The sequence below is a fragment of the Panthera tigris genome, chromosome D1, assembly GCF_018350195.1.
Source record: "Panthera tigris isolate Pti1 chromosome D1, P.tigris_Pti1_mat1.1, whole genome shotgun sequence".
Taxonomy (NCBI): domain Eukaryota; kingdom Metazoa; phylum Chordata; class Mammalia; order Carnivora; family Felidae; genus Panthera; species Panthera tigris.
The window spans coordinates 8,964,708-8,985,985 of record NC_056669.1 but is presented as its reverse complement, the minus strand read 5'-3'; the positions used below and the strand labels follow the sequence as shown (position 1 = coordinate 8,985,985).

General features: G+C 37.0%; 1 protein-coding gene across 6 annotated transcripts in view; it reads left to right on the top strand.

The window, feature by feature from the left end:
* Positions 1-21,278, top strand: part of ARHGAP20 (Rho GTPase activating protein 20) — a 127,482-nt gene that overhangs the window by 15,995 nt on the left and 90,209 nt on the right. For all 6 annotated transcript variants that reach the window (XM_042957409.1, XM_042957411.1, XM_042957413.1 and 3 more), the window contains exon 2: positions 3,124-3,206. In XM_042957409.1, the coding sequence (XP_042813343.1) occupies positions 3,124-3,206 (83 nt within the window). The remainder of the gene's footprint in view (positions 1-3,123; positions 3,207-21,278) is intronic.

Sequence of the window (21,278 nt, the reverse complement as noted above, 5' to 3'; positions counted from 1 at the left end):
CCATGCATTGTCTTTCACGCAGTTGTTATAAACAAAAAGAAAATCCAAGTCTTTATTGCCTGAGAACAGAGTCTCTGATAGATAAGTGAATTTGTTTTGAAGTCACCATTGGCCCTTTGTTTTGCTACACTTTTGAGCCAAAGAAAGAGATCTGTGTATTTTTAACTAATTGATACCTAAATCTATCTATTAAGCTCATATTGGCCATTCTTAAGATTTTTAATTACTTACAAGAGGAATGAATCCTGTGAATCTTAAATTGGCAAATGTGATGTTTACTTCCATGCATATCTAAGGTAAATCTTTGGTGGACACTTAACATGAGAATGTCAAAAATAGAAGGGACCTAAGAACCTATGTAGTCCAGATTTTCTGATTTTCTGGATTGGGAAATGAAATGCCCAGAGGAGTGACTGAATTGCCTTGGATGTTGCATTTCTCAATAGCGGTAGAGTGAGTCTCACTACAAACAATTGGATCTCAAAAATAATATTTTTCCTGTGGTTTGATCACACTCTGTGCATGTGAATCCACTAGATGAGGTGGACACACTCTGCATTGGACTCCTCATACATCTGACAATTTTATGACTAAGAAAACACAGTATAATTAGTGTGTGTATGAATGGTCCTCTACATTAAGTCTCCATGAAAAACTCCTATTTTAAAAGCACGGAAGAAAATTTGTCACCCTTCTTTGACTATTCGTTCTCATGTTTAGCAGCCATCACTCTCAGGAAGATTTCCTTATGTCAGAAGGTTTTAAATTTGGGGTCCATGAATCCCCAAGGAATCCATTTTATGTGGGTTGCTGAACCCCTTGAAAAACTGTGTTCAGAACTTAATTCACAGCTTTTGTAAATTCCTCAAAGAACCACTACCCAAGACCAAACTGGATTTCTTTTTGCTTTATCTTCCTTGGATGATGCTTTCTATCCTCTGTATTATGACTGCATTAATTTGGAGATTATTACTGTTTACAAATGAAGAATTTCAGGTCATTTTAGCCTTTCTCACAGATTCTTCTTCCCCCCACATTTTAAATCATATTTATGGCTATCTTTTGAATCCTTTCCAAATTCTTTGTAAACCTGAAAGGCAAGGAGCTCAGAATGAGAAATCGTTTATTAATGAAGATTTTGTTAGGAGCTTGGATCTGGGGACAGTGGTGTCAGAGGGTTAGGGGCCTCAGAAGTAAGTCTGCTGAGATAAATACAGGAATGTGGTTCCCACTGAGGTAGACTAGGCAGACCCTAAGGTCAAAACGGAGGATAAGGAGCACAGGTAAAACTTAAAGGATCGGGCACATTTCAAAGTTCGAAGCATGGTAAATAGATACTGAATAAAGGGAGTCAGGAAGATTGGGAGTATGAATCTAGCCCAGACCTAAAGGTGAAATAGAATCCTGTGGAAAATCTGCATGTGAACAGATTGCTACCTTTCTTAGTAAAATCAACCAGTCTTTTACTATTGAGACTCTTCACATCAGGACAGGCCACTGGACCTTATGGCACAAATACTTGTCTCCCAGATTTTCCTTCTTCCTGCCACCTCTGCGGTCACACTGGCCTCGGAATGGTGGATTCAGGAGAGTTAGGTTCCCAAGAGATGTGAGTAATGGAAACAGTGGGATGGGGCTTACAGCTTAAGATAGAAAGTAGGTTATCAGAATCACAGACTTTTCTGGGAACCTAATGAAAATCGTGGGCTTTCTCTCCAGAAGGAAGGCACTATATACATACTGTGTAAAAAAGAAAATTAAACAGTTTAACCCTCCCTGAAACCCATTCATGGTTAGTAACTTCTGATTGAGAAGAATGGTATTCTATATTTCTTACCCATTTGTTTCCTGTCCTTTACCTTTATTCATGGTTTATTATTTCAGTTGCTATCTGAGCCATATTAAGGAGGATTTGGCATAGAGTTTCCACATGTGAACCAAAAGATTAATGGGGGGGGGGGATCGGCAACACTGAGGCATGACACTCGTGACAACAGTAACTGGGGAGAGATCCTGGGACATGGTGAATTTGGGGGATAAGAATTGTATCCCCTTCTCACTGGATTATTCTTCCTGTGTTCCTAGGCTAGGATCTAGGTTTTATTTTACTAGCTAAGAAGTAGTTCCTTTATGAATAATGTAATGAGGTACTGCCACTGAGCCAGTTACGTTTTCTATGGTTCCTATTGGAGCATACCCAGTTCCCAGGATGGCTGGCCTGGGTCCTCCAGCAGTCGGTGAGCCCTCTGGCCAGGACGGGGCGGGGAACAGAAGAGTGTCCACAGCCTGTGCCTTGCTTATGGCTCGTTATGACTCTGTTGGTGATTTTACTCATCCGTATCTGGCAGCACGCCCTCTGACTCTATCTAGACTTGTTAAATATAAAAGACTGAATTTAGAGGGTACTTATCTGAATAATCCCAGTTGAATAAATCCCCATTTACCATAAATTTTAGGTCCTTGAAACAGAGTACTTGAATTATCCAGTTAATCCTATGTTTATATACCACTTAGAAAAGAAAAAAAGTGTTCTTTTGGTTTTTTTTTTTTAAGTTCCAGCAAAAAAAAGTCTGTGTGGAAGAAGGGATTCCCAGATGTGTAAATATTTAAATTTAAAGGTCTATGAGATGTGTAAGAATCTAGTCTCTTTTGCTTTAATTTTTTTTTTCCTCCCTTTACTTGACCTTTTCAAATCCTGATTCCCCTTGAAGCCCAGTTTGGGGCCTACCCTGCCTATGAAATAGAGATAGTGGAACCTCCCTACTCAGATGACATTTAGGGGTATAAATGAGATAATCCAGTCCTGCTTTTAGCACAGGGCCAGGTACATAATAAGTAATATTGTCTGTTAGCTGCAATTGATGATAATGGTTATGATCAAATACTCTGATCAACATTTAACCTCCTTATTGTCTATTCATAAAAAATATTTACTGCCTGTTCCACTTCTTGACACGTACTCTTCTAGTTTAGATGTGATTATTTTATCTCTGTAATGAGACTGCAAACTCTTGGAGAGGCAAGGATCGGCAATACAAAATTTGCTGGATTGGTTTGAAAGTTGGCATTTACTTGCTTTAGACGTCACGCGGTCTTCATTTTGATTTTTTTTTTTCTCAACAGAAAATGAAAACACTAGCAGAAAGGAGGAGGAGTGCGCCATCTCTTATCCTGGATAAAGCCCTACAAAAAAGGCCCAGTACCAAGTAAGTAAATAGCTCTGTAGTACACATTTGGCAAGTGCTACGTTTATCTTTTTTTTTTTAATGTATGGGTTTTTTTGTTTTTTATCAGCACCAGAATTCTCTGTTTAATAATAGAAAATATGACTTCTGTTCTGATATTATTTAAGAAGGTCTGTATTTTATGTGAATCATAAAGCCTTTTAGAGGTGGTCTGTGATCAGATGCAAGAATCTCACAGCACAGAGTACACAAATGTGCAGGCCTCCGTGTATTGGTAAAGTTTATTTATAGAAACAATTAGCGATCAGAATACTAAAAGATGAGTTATTTTAATCACCATATATCTTTGGTAACACATGAACTTTGGCTTATTTTTTTTTATAATAAGGTGATGCTTGTGTATGGGCATAAGGTAAATTTTTACCAATTTTAGGTATGAAGAAAGATAACCCAAGTTGAGATTATAAAAAACGGAATGCTGATTTCTTGTGTGCATTATTAAATTAATTAGTGAATTAATCAACAGAATTTGAAGTGGAAAAACAGGCTAATTAGCTGTTGAAAGGGCCATTTCACCTACTGAGGCTAAATACCGTTTCAATAGACATTTTAAGAAAGTCTTTAATAAGGTATAGAAATTGAATGAATATTTCATCATTAACTTATTCGTTAATCTTTAAATGGCATTTTAACCAGGAGTTTTTATGTTCAAAAGAATCCTGTGATGATTTCCTCTAATCTGTGAATCCTTTTATATAAAGTGAAGTCCTCATCCCCTTTACTTAAAGTGAGGGTATATCTGGTATTTCTGTGAATGATATGCTAATTTAATATAAAATCTGTATGGAGGCATGAATTTTTTTCAGTGCCAAAAAGAAATTATATAACCAAATCCCAGTTAGTGAAAATTTCAAAATACTTCAGTCTCTCTCTTAGGACTCATCATGTTCTCAGACTCAGGCAACTCCTCAGCCTGCCACCAGAAGACACGCTTTAGTCGTTGGGTTGATCAGGAAATGAAAATAACTTTTAATAGATGCCTAATCAAAACTTAAGTAGGAAGATGTTCTTCTTCCAAATAAATAATACATTTCAGTGCCATTTGTAAATGACTTTTGGATTATTTTCATTAATGTATCTCTGCATTAGTATGGAAAAAAGGGAATGGTAATATTTTCAGTTTGACCCTGACTACCTAGAAAACTTAGGAGAAAGTATTTTTTTCAGGGAAAGTAGAGAGAAGAGACAGAATTATTAGTACAACTGTGTATATGGATATACTCTACATGTAAAAATAGCTTTATTATCTACTTTTAAAAATACAGATAAAAAAAAGTTTTAGGTATAATTTCTTACTGGAAGCTTCTGGGATAGATGTATCCTAGGCTTTTCAATTACAAGTAGCCCTTATATCAGAGAATCTTTAGCCCAAGATCAGGGGTCAGTAGTGGCCCATTTACCCCCTAGGCCAGTGTGAGAACCTATAATATTATGCATGTAGATATTTGAAGTTCATGTATACTAGTGATTCTCACTGGGGTGGCACTAACTTCTAGGGGACATTTTGGAATTTTGTGGAGCATTTGAGTTTGTCTCAGTGATTTAGTGGACCATGGCCAGAGATGGGAGACATCCTGTAATGCACAGGGCATCCTACATATAAAAGAATTGTGTGGTTCCTACATAGCCTTGAATATCACATGTATGGCATTTTTGTGAAGGGGACTAGAAAACTTTATATGATTGTCCATGCCTGTAACCTAACTCTATATACAAAATATTTTTACATATTTTTATCTGTTTTAATAAACACTAAATTTTCCAGAAATGCCACGATCTTGCATATCAAAGATAGCTGTACTTTATATTGTTTGGAACCATTTCAGAAAATCACGTGACTTTACTTCATTTTCCTATATTTGTTGTATGTCATAGTTTCTTATCATCCAGCTTCTGTTAAATTTAAATATATTAAATGTAAGTAGTGTAAGCATATGACTACTTCATTGTATTTTAGTATAGTCATGCCAGGACATACGCATATTGAAATACATAATTTATTATTAATTACTTTTATTTCATTTTCTTTTATGTTGCTGTTAGGGTATTTTGATGATATTTTTTGAAATTCTATTAAACATCTGTGAATTTCTTTTCAGGATAGAAAAGGAGGAACTAAAATGAATATATATGTGTAGACTTTAATATAACAAAGGGGAATTGGGTCTAATAGGATTGAGAACTGACAGAGATGAAGTGCCAGGCTAGAGAAAATGGTAACACTTACCCACCTTATGGGACTGTTTTTAAATTTTTTTTTTCAACGTTTTTTATTTATTTTTGGGACAGAGAAAGACAGAGCATGAACGGGGGAGGGGCAGAGAGAGAGGGAGACACAGAATCGGAAACAGGCTCCAGGCTCCGAGCCATCAGCCCAGAGCCTGACGCGGGGCTCGAACTCACGGACCGCGAGATCGTGACCTGGCTGAAGTCAGACGCTTAACCGACTGCGCCACCCAGGCGCCCCTTTATGGGACTGTTTTTAGTTTGAGAACCAATAATGTTAGTACACAGCCATGCCCTTCCCCATTCCTGTCTTCCCATCACCTCTGCAATAACTGGTGCTTACATTAGAGCCAGTTCCCAGATTTATGCCTGAGATAGCGAAATATGATGGGTTTGTGTTAAAATAGCCACAGGAAAAAAGTTTATTGGAGTTGAAGCTGTACGTGTTTTAGTCTTCAGTTTGTCTCCTATGAGTTTCTCTAGGACAGTAAAGTGAGTGCACAGAGCCGGGGAGGAGGGCCTTCTCCCATCTTATAGAAATAATGCTTGTCCTCTGTGCAGTGTTGGGCGGTTAATGTGTATGAAAAGAAAGCTGTTGGGTGTTGAATGTGTACAGAGTATTTGTAGGTAATGAAATCTCCAGACTGGAAGGAATCATAAAGGTCATCTGGTCTGGTGGTTTCCAGAGCTTTCTAAGTTAATGTTCTGCAGAGGTACCCAAGTAGCTGCATAATCGTCAGAAACTCTTCATGGCTGATTCTGATACACTCTTGAAGGAAAACCACTATGGCAAGCTACAAAAAAAATCCTTTCCCCCCCCCCCAAAAGAATGTTTTTAAAAAATGAATATTGAAACTGAATTTTAAGAAAGTACAGAATTGCAATATATACTTCTTATAAAACAAACAATGTGGACATTATAAAACAACAAAGTCCCTACAGGCTCCTCAGGAGTAACCACTATTAATCACTTGTTTGTCCCTCTAAACCCTTGTCTATGCAAATGTGATTAGAATGTTTATTTGCTTCCTTACTGTTTAAATTCCCACTTTAACATAATTGTATAAGTTCTTTTCATTTTCAAGTCTTCAGGGTTTTTTTGTAGTTAGAGACCAAATCCTGTTATACCAACCATTTGAGAAAGCCTTTGAATTTTGTCCACCTATATATAATGTATGTTCTTGAAAAGTTACATGAATCAGACTATTAACGAACTTGCTATTTTAAAGAAATCCTATAGTGAATTTTTTTATAAAGTGAATCATTTCTTTTTCCAAAGTTGTTAAAAATAACTCATTTTCATAATTCAAGAATTTGGCTTTTCTATCAGACCCAGAAAACATGAAAAACTTCTAAAGTCCAAGCTGATAGCACACCTGTTTCAAGTAGAACTTTGTACAACAGAATTCTAGTACCTAAAAAGAATCTTTACTATTTCTTTACACGTAATATCATGGGAATTAACTTGTTAAAGAATAGAGTACTTTAGCATTTCACATTTCTTGGATGAAATACAATCATCATAACATTGCATATTTCTTGAATTATACCCTTACTTGATTTTGGCTTTGTGATAGAACCTTGATGTTTCTTCTTGTGACTTCCTGATAAGGTGTTGCTTAGTAATTAATGATGATAAAGTTTTTATCCAAAGTTTAGCAAACATCTACAGGGGATTTAAAAGAATCCCTTCGCTTAACAGCTGTTGCACCTCAATTTTTATTGAATTTAATGAACAAGAGCTAGGTTTAAAAGAGAGGGAAGACTTAGGTTAGTTGGTGAGTTAACTGTATTTATGTGTTAAACAGTTTTATATCCAGAGTTCGTGGATCAGCACATACAGTACAGAAGGAGAGGTGGTTTATAGATTGTAACTTTTCTTTTTTGTATGTGGATACCATTCAGATCAGCTGGAGGTGATTTCTCTAAGTAATTATTTTATTATGTGGCATAGCAGGTGACAGACCTCTTTCACACTGAGGTTAGTGGTTTGCCAGCATGGCTGCATTTACCTGTTCTTATTCTCAAACATCACATTGTTCAGTTCTGTGTTTAAAGAGAACCTCACCTCATGCAGTAGACGTCCTTGGTAGGACACTAGGCACCTAATTTGAGGGCTTAGTTTCATTAAATGTAAAATGACAGTGTCGAACTTATTATCCAATAAAACCCTTCTAATTCTATAGCTACATAATTATGATTTGTGAAATTCAGTAAATCAACAGATCTCCTTATGCATGCTCTGAAATCTGATCATTCTGAACTATAGCCAGTTTTCCTAAACTCACTCTACTCTACCGCTGGCTCAGGTGTCACCTCCTTCTGGCACTCCTCTAACCCATCATAAATAACGTTCATGCTTCCGGAGCTCCTTGTGTTTCTTGTAATCCTAAGCACTCATGCCACTGCATTGGCATCACCATTTATGTCATGTTCCCTTTAATGTCCGTGCCTTTGATTGATAAAATAATGCTTTGTACATACCTGGTGTTCATTTATTATTGTTGGATGATTGGTGAAAGAACAAGTGACTCCCATTTCCAAACCAAAATAGGAATTTAGTAAGTAAGCATAGTAGTTTCTGACTTTGCTGCCCTCCTTTCAGTATCCAATACCTAAGAGACCTTCCTTGTTTATTGGCATTATTTGTGAAATTCTGGCTAAGGAGAAAGGTAGGTTCCTTTTGACAAAATGATTCTGAGTTATTGCTAGGAGGTTATATCGTGCAGCAGAATACCTCAAGAACCCATGTATGTGGTCTGGAAATACCACATGAATAGCTTGTGGTATTTCTTCATCCTTTACTTGGGTACACTCAAGTCTTCCAGACTTTCCCTCCAGAAATTCACTTGTTTGGATAGGTACCCAACCCACCTTGTAGAAGTTACACAAAAATATACCCACCCACTTTTGTTTTAAGTTACAATCTGTTAGCACTTTTAAGTTCATATTCACCTATCTCCTCACCTCCAAATTAATTTATGTGTGGTTCGCAGGACTTTGTGCTCTGTACTTTATATGTTACCTTTAAGCGTCAGCTCAGTGCTGCTGAGAGGAGAGGCCACGCCAGGCACGCACGGTGGATGGTGAGACAGGAAGTGCTTGGGCTTTGGCTCTCCACCCTGTCTTTCTGTGTGACCTTGGAATAATCACCTAATCTCTGAGACTCCATGTTTTCCTCTGTAAAATCTGAATCTCATGCTTGGAATATGGAATGTGAAAATTCTCAGAAGATTGACTTAGTTATTATTAGTTGCCTCTTTCCTTCCCTCAGACACTTTTCATTTTTCAAGCTTTAAACCTCCTGACTCATCCAGAAAACTCAAGTTTGTTAATGAAAAGCATCAACTTTATCTTCAAAGCATTGTATAACCAGGAGCAAATCATTGAGCCTGGCTTATTGTATAGTGGAAATTGAGTCGAAGACTTGCCCTAAGTCACACAGTTTATTATAGCTTTATAGACGGGACTGGAACCCCAGTCCCCCTGGTCTTCATGGTATATTCTTTGCATTACGTAAACAAAAGTGTCTAAAAGCATGGATTCTGGAGCCAAATTGGCAGTTTTAAATCCCGATACTGGTCCTGACTAGCTGTGTGATCTTGGTAAGTTTATAAATCAGAGATAATAACAAAATCTATCTCATAAGGTTGTAAGGAAGACTAAATAGGTCTTTGCATGTAAATTTCTTTGTTTTTAATTTTTTAATATTTATTTTATTTTTGAGAGAGATAGACAGACAGAGAGACAGAATCTGAAACAGGCTCCAGACTCTGAGCTGTCAGCACAGAGTCCGACGTGGGTTTCAAACCCACAAACCGTGAGATCGTGACCTGGGCCAAAGCCGGATACTTAACTGACCAAGCCACCCAGGCGCTCCACATGTAAATTTCTTAATGTAATTGCTAACACATAGTCAGTGCTATATGTATGAAGGCTATTATTATTGTTACTAGTAGTAGTAGCAATAGTAACAACAGAAATAGAAGTACATAATCCTCACAGAAAGACTCTTTGAGGAGCATAACAGATTAGAAATAAAAAGGATGAAAGATGCCATATAAAAGCCAGCTAGACTCTAATACTAAATTCATTTTAGCAAGACAGTTATATTTCTAGGTCTGGCCTGAAGCATGGTTAGCTCAGAACATTTTGGATTTATTCTTGTTAGACCCTGACAACTCTTGATATCTCTGTAGGCAGAAGTTTGAAGTACACCTAGAATGATTCTGGAAAATAAGGCCCTGAAACAGGGAAGATTTACCTGGTTTGCTCAGTTCCTCAAGGCAAAGAGTCTCTAGGAGATCCATATGTGCCAAAGCTATGAGTCAATGGAAGGCACAGGTAGAATTGGCTAGTTTGGAATAAGGATGCTAGGGTGACAGAGCCATATCAGAGGGCATTGGAGAACTGGGAAAGCAGCTGTTTGCTAACTGGCTTTCCTTTTGGTCAATTCACTCCTGTCGTGCATAACTACACACACACACACACACACACACACACACACACACACACACATGCCAACGTTGCCTTACTTAGGCTATCCCCATTGTGTTCTACAAATTTCTCATCATCCCATTTCCTTGTTTCTCTGTTATGTTAGCATTATAATTTTAACACTAGTCTAAAGTAGATGATAACTTATCGTACCTTCACATGCAAGGAGTATATTTATATTCTGGAGTAGTTTTCTGAGGACTGTGATCAAATCTACTCTCACAATATGAAAACCACCTCTACCTGTGATGGTTTAATGTGAACTTTCCAGATACAGTAACTGGAATGAATTGAATGACCTTATGAAGGCCATTCTCATACTGCACACCCTAAGATAGTTGTGGTAGCACTTTGATATAATTTGATGGAAAGGTCAGTTTGAAAGAGAAGTTACTAGATTTTCTTTTGGAATTCTGCAAACCTTCTACACCTAGGTACAATTTCTTGGTACAAGACTTTGAAATAAAAACTTGAATTTTAGAGGAATTTTGAAAAAAATTTTAATACTTTTACAAAATTATACTAAGTTATATAGACATGTTATCTTAGAAAAAAAGCCTGTGCCAAATACTGTCCATTGTGCTGCCTGGCATTATATGCCAGTTGGCTCTACATAAGGCCTGTTCTTACAGTTTTGGACAATACATCCTTGGGTTTTAATTGAGAGACCCATAGATAATTCAAGGTATATGATCAGAAGAACAAAGTAGAAATTTAATACATGAAGATTGCCAGTGGCCTGAAAGATCTCTGTTTCCTTGCGAGGAATATTTTCTAAAATTGTAAAATTCAACTGTAAAGGAAAGAGACAGCTATTGCTTTATAAAGTGGCAAAGTTGACAAATTTTTACCAAAATTGAATTCATTGCTTTGTTAAGCAAAAGGCTTCCCAGACCTACAGATCACTTTTTTTTTTTTTTTCAAACTGCTTTTCATGTTCCTTAAAAATGATCAAATACATCTGGTCCTGGTGTATTGTGCTGTTTTCCTATGGCATGATTCCTGGAGAAAATCATTGGAAGATCATATTAAGTCTGTCCACATTCTAGTGGGCTTTGACAGGGTCAATCAGTTTAGTTTTGCAATTGCAAAACAGTGCATCCATTTAGTTTCTTCATTCCAACTATAGCCTAATTTGCTAATTGCAGTTATGATTCAATTTTATCTTTCATATTGACACCAGGAAAGCACTGTCTCATTAGTGAATGTTTATTCGCCTTTCCTCACCCCTTCCACAGGGTGAGCCGGCTGTCCTGAGACATCCTTATTGTACTGGGCTAGGTCATCCCTTTCCCCTGTACAGCTTGAAAGCTAGGATTTCACAGAGGAGCTTCAGAATTTCAGAACTGACTCTCCTTCAGAACCCTGAGAAAAGATTTTATGAGGGAGGCAGAAGAATGATTGTCACTATTATTGAGAAGCTTCATGGTATCGTGGTTACGAAAGTGTGGACCCGCAGCCATCCTACCTTAGAATCTGGCCCTGCTTCTTACCAGGAGAGAGAACTTTGACAAGTTCCTTAACTTCTTAAGGCCTCACTTTGCTCATCTATAAAATGAGGATAACCTCATAGGAGATTCAGAGAGTTAATACTGTAATGTATCTGGCACACTGTAAGTATTATAGAAGTTTCTTGCTAAATAAAACTGTTAAAATACATAAATCCTTGTGCCGCCCTGTCATGTGATGTGTAATTGTCTTAGTAGTCCACATTTAGGCCTTGTTTTCTCCACCTGACTGCTTTTTGAGTGAAGGGACCATGTTTGCTGCTCTTCGCATGTACACGTTCAGTGCTGGGTGTGGAACGGATACTCTAAATATTAGCTGAGCTGAATGAGTGATTCCTTCCTTCCCCCAGCTAAGTAGGGCAACTCTCAGTTGGAGTGGAAAGAAGGGTAAGAGTCCACAACTGCCTGATCAAGGAATGCAGCCGGCGTCAAAAGACCACACAAAGAAATACCAATTCTGGAGTGACGAGCTGTTTAATGCATGTGGATTTAATGCTCGCTTGTGTAACATACCATCTGTACTAAGACTCACTGCCACTGGTTCTTTGATGTACAGCTCCTGGTGTACTAAGACACAGAGAATGGAGTCTAGTCCCTGCTCTATCACTGCATATGACCCTGGTAGAGTCACCTTGCCTTTCTGCAACCTGGACTCTGTTCATCTGTCAGTGGTAGGGAGGAGGAGAGAGTGAGGTTGACTAAGTCAGATCATTTACGTACTTCCTCCGTCAGTCCCTGACTCCACAGTTTTGTTTCTTTACGCTAATCCTAACTCCACCACATGGAAAATGGAAAATGGTATGAATGCTCCTTGCAAACCTTTTTATCACAACTCTTCCATCTCCAAGGGTGTATCTGTCATACTGCAAAGGAATATGTATCCCGTCTGTCCCCTTTCATTGTACAAGTCAAACGTTTGCTTGTGTGGGATCTTTGGTCTGTTTATTGTCATAATGTTATTTTGCTCGCCAGCCTCCATAATGGCCCCAGTGATTCCCACCTCATGGTATTCACATTCTTGTCTAATCCCTTCCCACATTATATCAGAATCAATCTGTGTATTCAGTAGAATATTGCAAAAATGATGGCGTATCACTTTTAAGATTATAAAGGGCCAAGCTTCTATCTTGATTGCACTCATGCTCTCTCTGTCTCTATTATCACCTGCTTGGGGTTGGGTCAGAGGGAACCACGTCCTGAGAGGTCCCATGGAGCAGCATATAGGGGAAGAACTGAAGCCTCTAACCACCACCACATGAGTGAGCTTAGAATCGGATTTTCTGACCCCAGTCAAGTTTTCAGGGATTGCAGGCCTAGCTTAACTGCAGCCTCATAAGAGTTCTGAGCCAGACCCAGCCAGCGAAGCTACTCCCTGCTTCCTGACCAATAGAAACTGTGCAAGATCATAAATGTTTGTTGTTTTAAGATGCTGTGTTTCGGAGTAGTTTGTTATGCAGCGATAGATAACCACTAGTCATCTTCAGTTTATGAAACTAACTTTCTAGAATGTTTCTCCCATGTACCTTTTATGTATTCTTATAGCTAGAAGTGAAAAGATGGAAACAAACCTGTTCCATTTGTAAATGAAAACGCTCATTTTCCAGATCATGTAATTTGTTGGGAAGGGGGCCAGATGACATCATTTTTTTCTTTAAACAGCTTTATTGAGACACAGTTTATACCATTTAATTCACCCACTTAGAATATACAATTCAGTGGTTTTTAATATATTCACAGAATTGTGCAGCTATTACCTTGATCTTAAAGCATTTTCATCCTGCCTACAAAAAACCCTATAACCATTAGCTAGAGGTCCTTTCTCATCACCCATGTCCCATCTTCCCCTGTCTCCAGTTCTAAGCAGCCACTTCCCTCTTTCTGTTCTTATAGCTTGCCTCATCTGGCCATTTCATATAAAAGCAGTCGTGCACTGTGTGCTCTTTTGTGGCTGGTTTCTTTCAGTTAGCATCAGGCTCATTCACAGTGTAACTGTGTTGGTACTTCATTACTTTTGATAGTGAAATAGTATTCCATTAGAAGCATAGCTGGAGATCGGGGCGCCTGGGTGGCTCAGTCGGTTGGGTGGCCGACTTCACCTCAGGTCATGATCTCGCACTCCGTGAGTTCAAGCCCCGCGTCAGGCTCTGTGCTGACAGCTCAGAGCCTGGAGCCTGTTTCAGATTCTGTGTCTCCCTCTCTCTGACCCTCCCCGGTTCATGCTCTGTCTCTCTCTGTCTCAAAAATAAATAAATGTTAAAAAATAAAAATTAAAAAAAAAAAGCATAGCTGGAGACATTTTGTTTAGTTGCTCATCAATTGATGAACATCTGGGTATTTTTTACCTTTTAGCTTTGGTATTTTCTGGTATAAAGCAGGAAGTTGAAATATTATATACTACATTTTATATAACTTTGTTTTGTTTTTATTTTTGACTATAATTTTTAATGTTAATAGCTAAATTTATGGCCTATACCAGAGAATATGGTTGTATGGTATATGATTTCTAAATTTTCTTTATGACTTGATACATAGATTTTTGAAGCACTACATGTATGTTGAAAAATATGTAGCCATGTAAATCATCAATCCCTTCCTAGTATTTTGTCCTCTTGTTCTGTCACTCCCTAAAAGAGCTGTGTAGTATTTCCCACTTCAGCTGTGGATATGTACATTTCTTCATGTTACTGTATTCGTTTCTTGCTTTATGTGTTTTGAAATTATATTGTGAGGTCCATAAAGCTCAGGACAGTTCTGTCTTTCATCAAGTGGAAATACCTTTCTTTTGTCCTATTTATTTCTTTTGTACCTGTCTCCTTTGGCTCAACAGAATGTTTTTGAGATTCGTCTATGTTACATATATCAAAAGTTTGTTCCTTTTTATTGCCAAGCAATATTTTATCATATGGATATACCACAGTTAGCTTCCTTAGTTAGTGTTGGTAGACATTTGAGTTGTTTGCAGTTTAGAGCTATTATGAAGAAAACTGCTGTGAACATTTGAATACGGATCTTAATGTTTTCACTCTGTTGGGTAAATACCAAAGAGTTAAATTACTGGATCCTATAGTTAAGTGTTTAAGTTTAAAATAAACTTCCAGACTATTTTCTAAAGTGTTTATAGTATTTTACATACCCACCAGCAATGCATGAGAGTTCCAGTTGTTCCACATCCTTGCCAAAACTTGCTCATTGACTGTTCAAAATGGTTATCCTTACCATTTTGGTAAGTGGGTATGTAGTGGTATCTCACCATTGTTTCCATTTGCATTTTCCTGAAGACTAAGATACTGTGCATCATTTCATGTAATCATTGCCTGTTTTTCTTTGTGCAGTGACCTGATTAAATCTTTTGCACATTTCTTTATTTGTAAACCTAGGGAATTATAAAAGTTCTTTGTATGTTCTAGGTAGATAGGTCCATTGTCAGATACATATAGTAAAAATATTTCCTCTAAATCTGTCTTTTCATTTTTCTTAACAGTGCTTTTTGAAGAACAAAAGTTTTAAGTTATGATGAAGTTTAATTTAACATATTTTCTCTTTTACAGCTTATATATTATGTGTCTTATCTAAGAAATATTTGAATACTTGAATGTCTCAAAGATAGTATGCTGTGTTTTCTTCTCTACTAGGCCTATGATCAATTTTTATATATGGCATAAAGGAAGGGTATAGGTTTATCACTTTTACTTATGGATATCCAGTTGTAGCAGTACCAAGGATTGAAAAGAGTTTCTTTTGCCAATTGGGAAAAAAAGGACATAGGTCTTCATTCTGGAACGTTTTTTCAAAAATCAACTTGTGTAGATCTACTTCTAAATTCTGTTGTTTTCCATCAGTCTATAGGTCTGTCCTTACCAATACTATAAAATTTTCATTACTGAACTTTGTAATAAGTCTTTTATGGTTTTTGTTGATATTATAACTTTCTATTGCATGTTCCATTTGATCATTGCTAATATATAGAAAGACAGTTGATTTTTTGTTTGTTGACTTTTAATCCTTTGATCTTATTAAATTCACTTATTCTGTTAGCTTTTTAAAAAATTCTATTAGTTTTAATATAGATTTCTCAGGATATTCTGTATACACATTCATTTCCTTTGTGGATAAAGAGAGTTTTACTTCTTCCATTCTGATCTGTTTTTATTTTATTTTCTTACCTTCATGTACTGGCTAGAATCTCTGGTACATTGCTTAATAGAAGTGGTATGAGGAGACTTGACCTTTTTTCTTCCTCATTTTAGGCAGGAAAATACTTAGCCTTCACCATGGCATGTGATATTAGCTAGCTACAGAGTCTTTTTGTACATGTCTTTTATTAAATTGAGGAAGTACCCTTTTATTCTAACAGCTTTTTAGTGTTTTATCATGCACGGGAATTGAATTTTGTCACATACTTCTGCTGCAACTTTGAAATGATCACATGATGCGACACCATGGTGGCTCAGTCAGTTAAGCATCTGACTCTTGATTTCGGCTCAGGTCATGATCTCATGGTTCCTGAGCTAGAACCCCGCGTCAGGCTCTGTGCTGACAGCATGGAGCCTGCTTGGGATTTTCTCTCTCCATCTCCCTCTGCTCCTTCCCAACTTGCATGAGTGGTCACTCTCTCTCAAAAACAAATGTTCATATGTTGTTGTTCTCCTCTTTTAGTCTTAATATAGTGAATGACATTGATTTTTTTAAAATAAACTTTTATTTTAGAATAGATCTGAGATTTACAGAAAAGTTACAAGAATATTACAGAGTTTATGGGTACCCTCAGTGTTCCTTGTTAACATCTTAAAATACTACAGGATATTTGTCACAACTAATGAACCAATATTAATACATTATTATTAACTAAAGGACATACTTATTAGATTTTTACTTAATGTCCTTTTTCTATCTCAGGATCTCATTCCAAATACAATACTAGATTTAGTCATTACATCTTCCTTAAGCACCTCTAGACTATGACAGAAGAACAGACTTCTGTTTTTGATGACCTTGACAGTTTTTTTAAGTTTATTTATTTATTTTGAGAGAGAGAGAGAGCAGGGATGAGGCAGAGAGAGAGGGAGAGAGAGAATCCCAAGCTGGTTCCATGCTGTCAGCGCAGAGCCCAACATAGAGCTTGATCCCATGACCATGAGATCATGACCTGACCCAAAATCAAGAGTCAGCGGCTTAACTGACTGAGGCACCCAGGTGCCCCAGATGACCTTGACAGTTTTGAGGCATTTAGTAGAAAGTGCTTCAATTTGGGTTTGTCTGATGTTTTCTTATAGTAAGAAAGGGTTATGTGTAGTTAGAAAGAGTATATAGAGTATTTTTAGTCCATATACATTAGAGACGGGGTCTGCAGTTTTCCTGTACCGTTTTTGTGTGGTTTGGGCATCAGGGTAATGGTGGCTTCATAAAATGAGTTGGGAAGTGCTACTTCTTCCTTCAAGAAGGGTGTGAAAGGGAATGCCATTGTATCTTCCTAAAACGCTTGGTAAAATTCACTAGTAAAGTTGTCTAGGGTTTGAGGTATTTTGGGGAGGAAAGCTTTCAATTATGATTTTAATTTCTTTACCAAAGATAAAACTATTTGGGTATTCTGTTCCTTTTGAGTTAGTTTTGTTAATTTGTTTATTTAAAAAGTCAAGGAAAGTATGCATTTCATCCCATTTGTAAGCTTATTCACCGCAGTTATTCATAACCTTTTTCATGCTTTTAATGTCTGTAAGAACTGTAGTGATATTACTTCTTTAATTTTTGATATTAGTAATTACTGAATTCTTTTTTTTTCTAGATCAGTCTAACTAGGGCCATGACAATTTTACTTATTTTTTCAAAGAACCAGCTTTTGGTTTTATTGCTTTTCCCTACTGTGTGTTCACTTTTTATTTCATTGATTTTTTTTGTTTTTAAAGTTTCATTAGAGTTTAATTATGTACAGTTCAGTACTCATATTTAAAGTGTGCAGTTTGATGAGTTTTTTGCATATTATGTCCATGAAACCACCACTACAATCAAGATAATGAACATTTTCATAACTTCCAAAAGCTTCCTCATGTGCCTTTGTACTTCATACTTTCCTGCTACCCTGCTGACTTCTCCTCAGGCAATCAGGGAACTTCCTGATGTCACTATAGGTTAGTTTACATTTCTGCAGATTTTATATAAATATACCTTGTTATTTTTTATTGCCGAGCAGTATCGTAACAGTATCATATGTGGGTATGCCACAAGTTGTATATCCCTTTTATCTACTCGTAGGGTATTTTCCAATTTTGTGATTAAAAATAAAGCTTTGTACATTTATGTACAGTATTTGTGTGTACTTTTATTTCATATGTTTTTGTTTTTCGCTAAGTACCAAGAAGTAGAATGGCTGGTTGTATGGTAGATGTAGTAAGAAACTGCCCAAGTGTTTTCCAAAAGGGTTATACCATTTTAGGTTCCCAGTAGCAGTATATGAAAGTTACAGATGTCCCACATCTTCACCAACACTTAGTATGGTCATTTTTTAAAATTTTAGTCATTATGGAATATATTTTACCCTTTGTGGTTTCAGTTTGTGTTTTCCTGATTACTAATGAACTTGAGCATCTTCTCACGAGTTTATTTGCTATCCATATATATCATCTTTGGTAAAGTGTCAGGTCACATCACTTCATTGGCGGGGGCGGGGGGAGGGGGTTCTTACTGTTGAATTTTAAGTATTCTTTATAAAATCCAGATCTGTGCTGCCCAGTATGGTAGCCGGGAGCCACTGGCAGTGTAAATTTAAACTGAATACTGTAAATTCAGTTCCTGAGTCACAGCAGCTACATTTCAAGTGCTCACTTAGTCACATATGAATAGTGGCTACCTGTTAGTGCAGATAACAAGGTATTTCCCTAATCTCTGAAAATTCAGTTGTCAGTACCATTCTAAATGTAAGTCCCTTGTTGAGCCCTAGGTTTTGTGACTATTGTTTTCTAGTATGTAGCTTGCCTTTTCATTTCAATAACAATGTCTTTCGAAGAGCCAAGTTTCAAATTAGGATGAAATCTATCATTTCTTTTTCTTTTACACTTTTGTGCACTCTGTGTACTACTGAGTTTTTTTTCCTAGACCCAAGGTCCACATCTCTTCCTATGTGTTATGTTAGAATTTTTATAGTTTCAGATTTTACATTTAGGGCGACAATCTATTTTGAGTTAATTTTTGTATATCATATGCGATCAGCATCAATACTTTTATTTCATATGGCTCTCCAGTTGTTCCAGCATCAGTTTTGAAAAGATTTTTCTTTCCCCACTTAATTATCTTTGCACCATTGTCAGGTAATCATTTGGCTATGTAAATTTGTGTCCACTTCTGGACACTGTTCATGCTGGTATCACTCTGTCCTGGTAACTGTGGCTTTAAAATGTTTTTAAATCAGATTGTGAGAGTTCTTCAACTTTGTTCTTATTTTTCAAAATTGCTTTGGTATTAGGTCCTATAAGCTTCCATAGAAATTTTTTAATCAGTATGACAATTTCTGTAAGAATGTTGCTGGGATTTTTTAAAATTTAAACCCAAGTTAGTTAACATATAGTGGAATAATTCCAGGAGTAGAATTTAGTGATCCATTGTTTACATACAACACCCAGTGCTCATCCCAACAAGTGCCCTCCTAATGCCCATCTCCTATTTAGCCCATCCCCCCACCCAATATCCCTCCAGCAACCCTTAGTTTGTTCTTTGTGTTTAAGAGTCTCTTATGGTTTGCCTCCCTCTCTCTTTTTATCTTATTTTTCCTTCCCTTCCCCTATGTTCATCTGTTTTGTTTCTTAAGTTCCACATATGAATGAGATTATATTTATCTTTCTCTGATTTATTTCGCTTAGCATAATACACTCTAGTTCCAAACCACATTGTTGCAAATGGCAAGATTTCATTCTTTTTGATTGTCAAGTAATATTCCCTTGTATATATAAACCACATCTTCTTTATCATTTCATCAGTTGATGGACATTTGGCTCTTTCTATGCTTTGGCTATTGTCAATAGTGCTGCTATAAACAAACATTGGGGTGCATGGGCCGCTTTGAATCACCACTCCTGTATCCTTTGGATAATTACCTAGTAGTGTAATTGCTAGTTCATAGGGTAGTTCTATCTTCAGTTTTTTGAGGAACCTCCATACTGTTTTCCAGAGTGGCTGCACCAGTTTGCATTCCCACCAGCAGTGCAAAAACATTCCCCTTTCTCCGCATCCTTGCCAACATCTGTTGTTTCCTGAGTTTTTAATTTTAGCCATTCTGACAGGTGTGAGGTGGTATCTCATTGTGGTTTTGATTTGTATTTCCCTGATGATTAGTGATATTGAGCATCTTTTCATATGTCTGTTAGCCATCTGGATGTCTTCTTGGAAAAGTGTTCAGGTCTTTTGCCCACTTCTTCCCTGGGTTGTTTGGTTTTTGGGTGTTCAGTTTGATAAATTCTCTATAGATTTTGGATGCTAATCCTTGATCTGATATGTCACTTGCAAGTATCTTCTCCCATTCCATTGATTGCCTTTTAGTTTTACTGATTGTTTCCTTCACTGTGCAGAAGGCTTTTATCTTGATGAGGTCTCAGTAGTTCATTTTTGCTTTTCTTTCCCTTGCCTCTAGAGACATGTCAAGTAAGAAATTGATATGGCCGAGGTCAAAGAGATTGTGACCTGTTTTCTCCTTTAGGATTTTGATGGCTTCTTGTCTTGCATTTAGCTCTTTCATCCATTTTGAGTTTATTTTTTGTGTATAGTGTAAGAAAGTGGTCCAGGTTCGTTTTTCTGCATGATGCTGTCCAGTTTTCGCAACACCATTTACTGAAGAGACTGTGTCTTTTTTCCAATGGATATTCTTTCCTTCTTTGTCAAAGATCAGTTGACCAATATCATTTTGAGTCCATTTCTGGGTTTTCTATTGTGTTCCATTTGTGCCAGTGTCTGTTTTTGTGCCAGTACCATGCTGTCTTGATGATTACAGCTTAGTTCAAAGTTCGAATTGTGATGCCTCTGGCTTTGGTTTTCTTTTCAACATTACTTTGGCTATTCGGGGTCTTTTCTGGTTCCATACAAATTTTAGAAATGTTTCTTTTTAGCTCTGTGAAGAATGCTGGTGTTATTTTTATAGGGATTGCATTAAAGTATGTAGATTGCTTTGGGTAGTATTGACATTTTAACAGTATTTGTTCTTCCAATCCATGAGCATGCAGTGTTTTTCCATTTCTTTGTGTCTTCTTCGATTTCTTTCATAAGCTTTGTATAGTTTTTAGTGTGTAAATCTTTTACCTCTTTGGTTAGGTTTGTTACTAGGTGTTTTATGGTTTTTGGTGTGATTGTGAATGAGATCGATGCCTTGATTTCTCTTTTTGCTGCTTCTTTACTGGTGTGTAGAAATGCAACCAATTTCTGTATGTTGATTTTATATCCTGTGACTTAGCAGATTTTTGGTGGAGTCTCTTGGGTTTTCCATGTAGAGTATCATGTCATCTGTGAAGAGTGAAAGTTTGACTTCCTCCTTGGTGATTTCGATGCCTTTTATTTCTTTGTGTTGGCTGATTGCTGAGGCTAGGACTTCCAACACTGTGTTGAATAACAGCAGTGAGAGTGGACATCCCTGTTGTGTTCCTGACCTTAGGGGGAAAACTTTCATTTTTTTCCCATTAAGGATAATATTAGCTGTGGGTCTTTCATATATGGCCTTTATGATCTTGAGGTATGTATCTTCTATCCCTACTTTCTTGAGAGTTTTTGTCAAGAAAGGATGCTGTATTTTGTCAAATGCTTTTTCTACATTAATTGAGAGGATCAT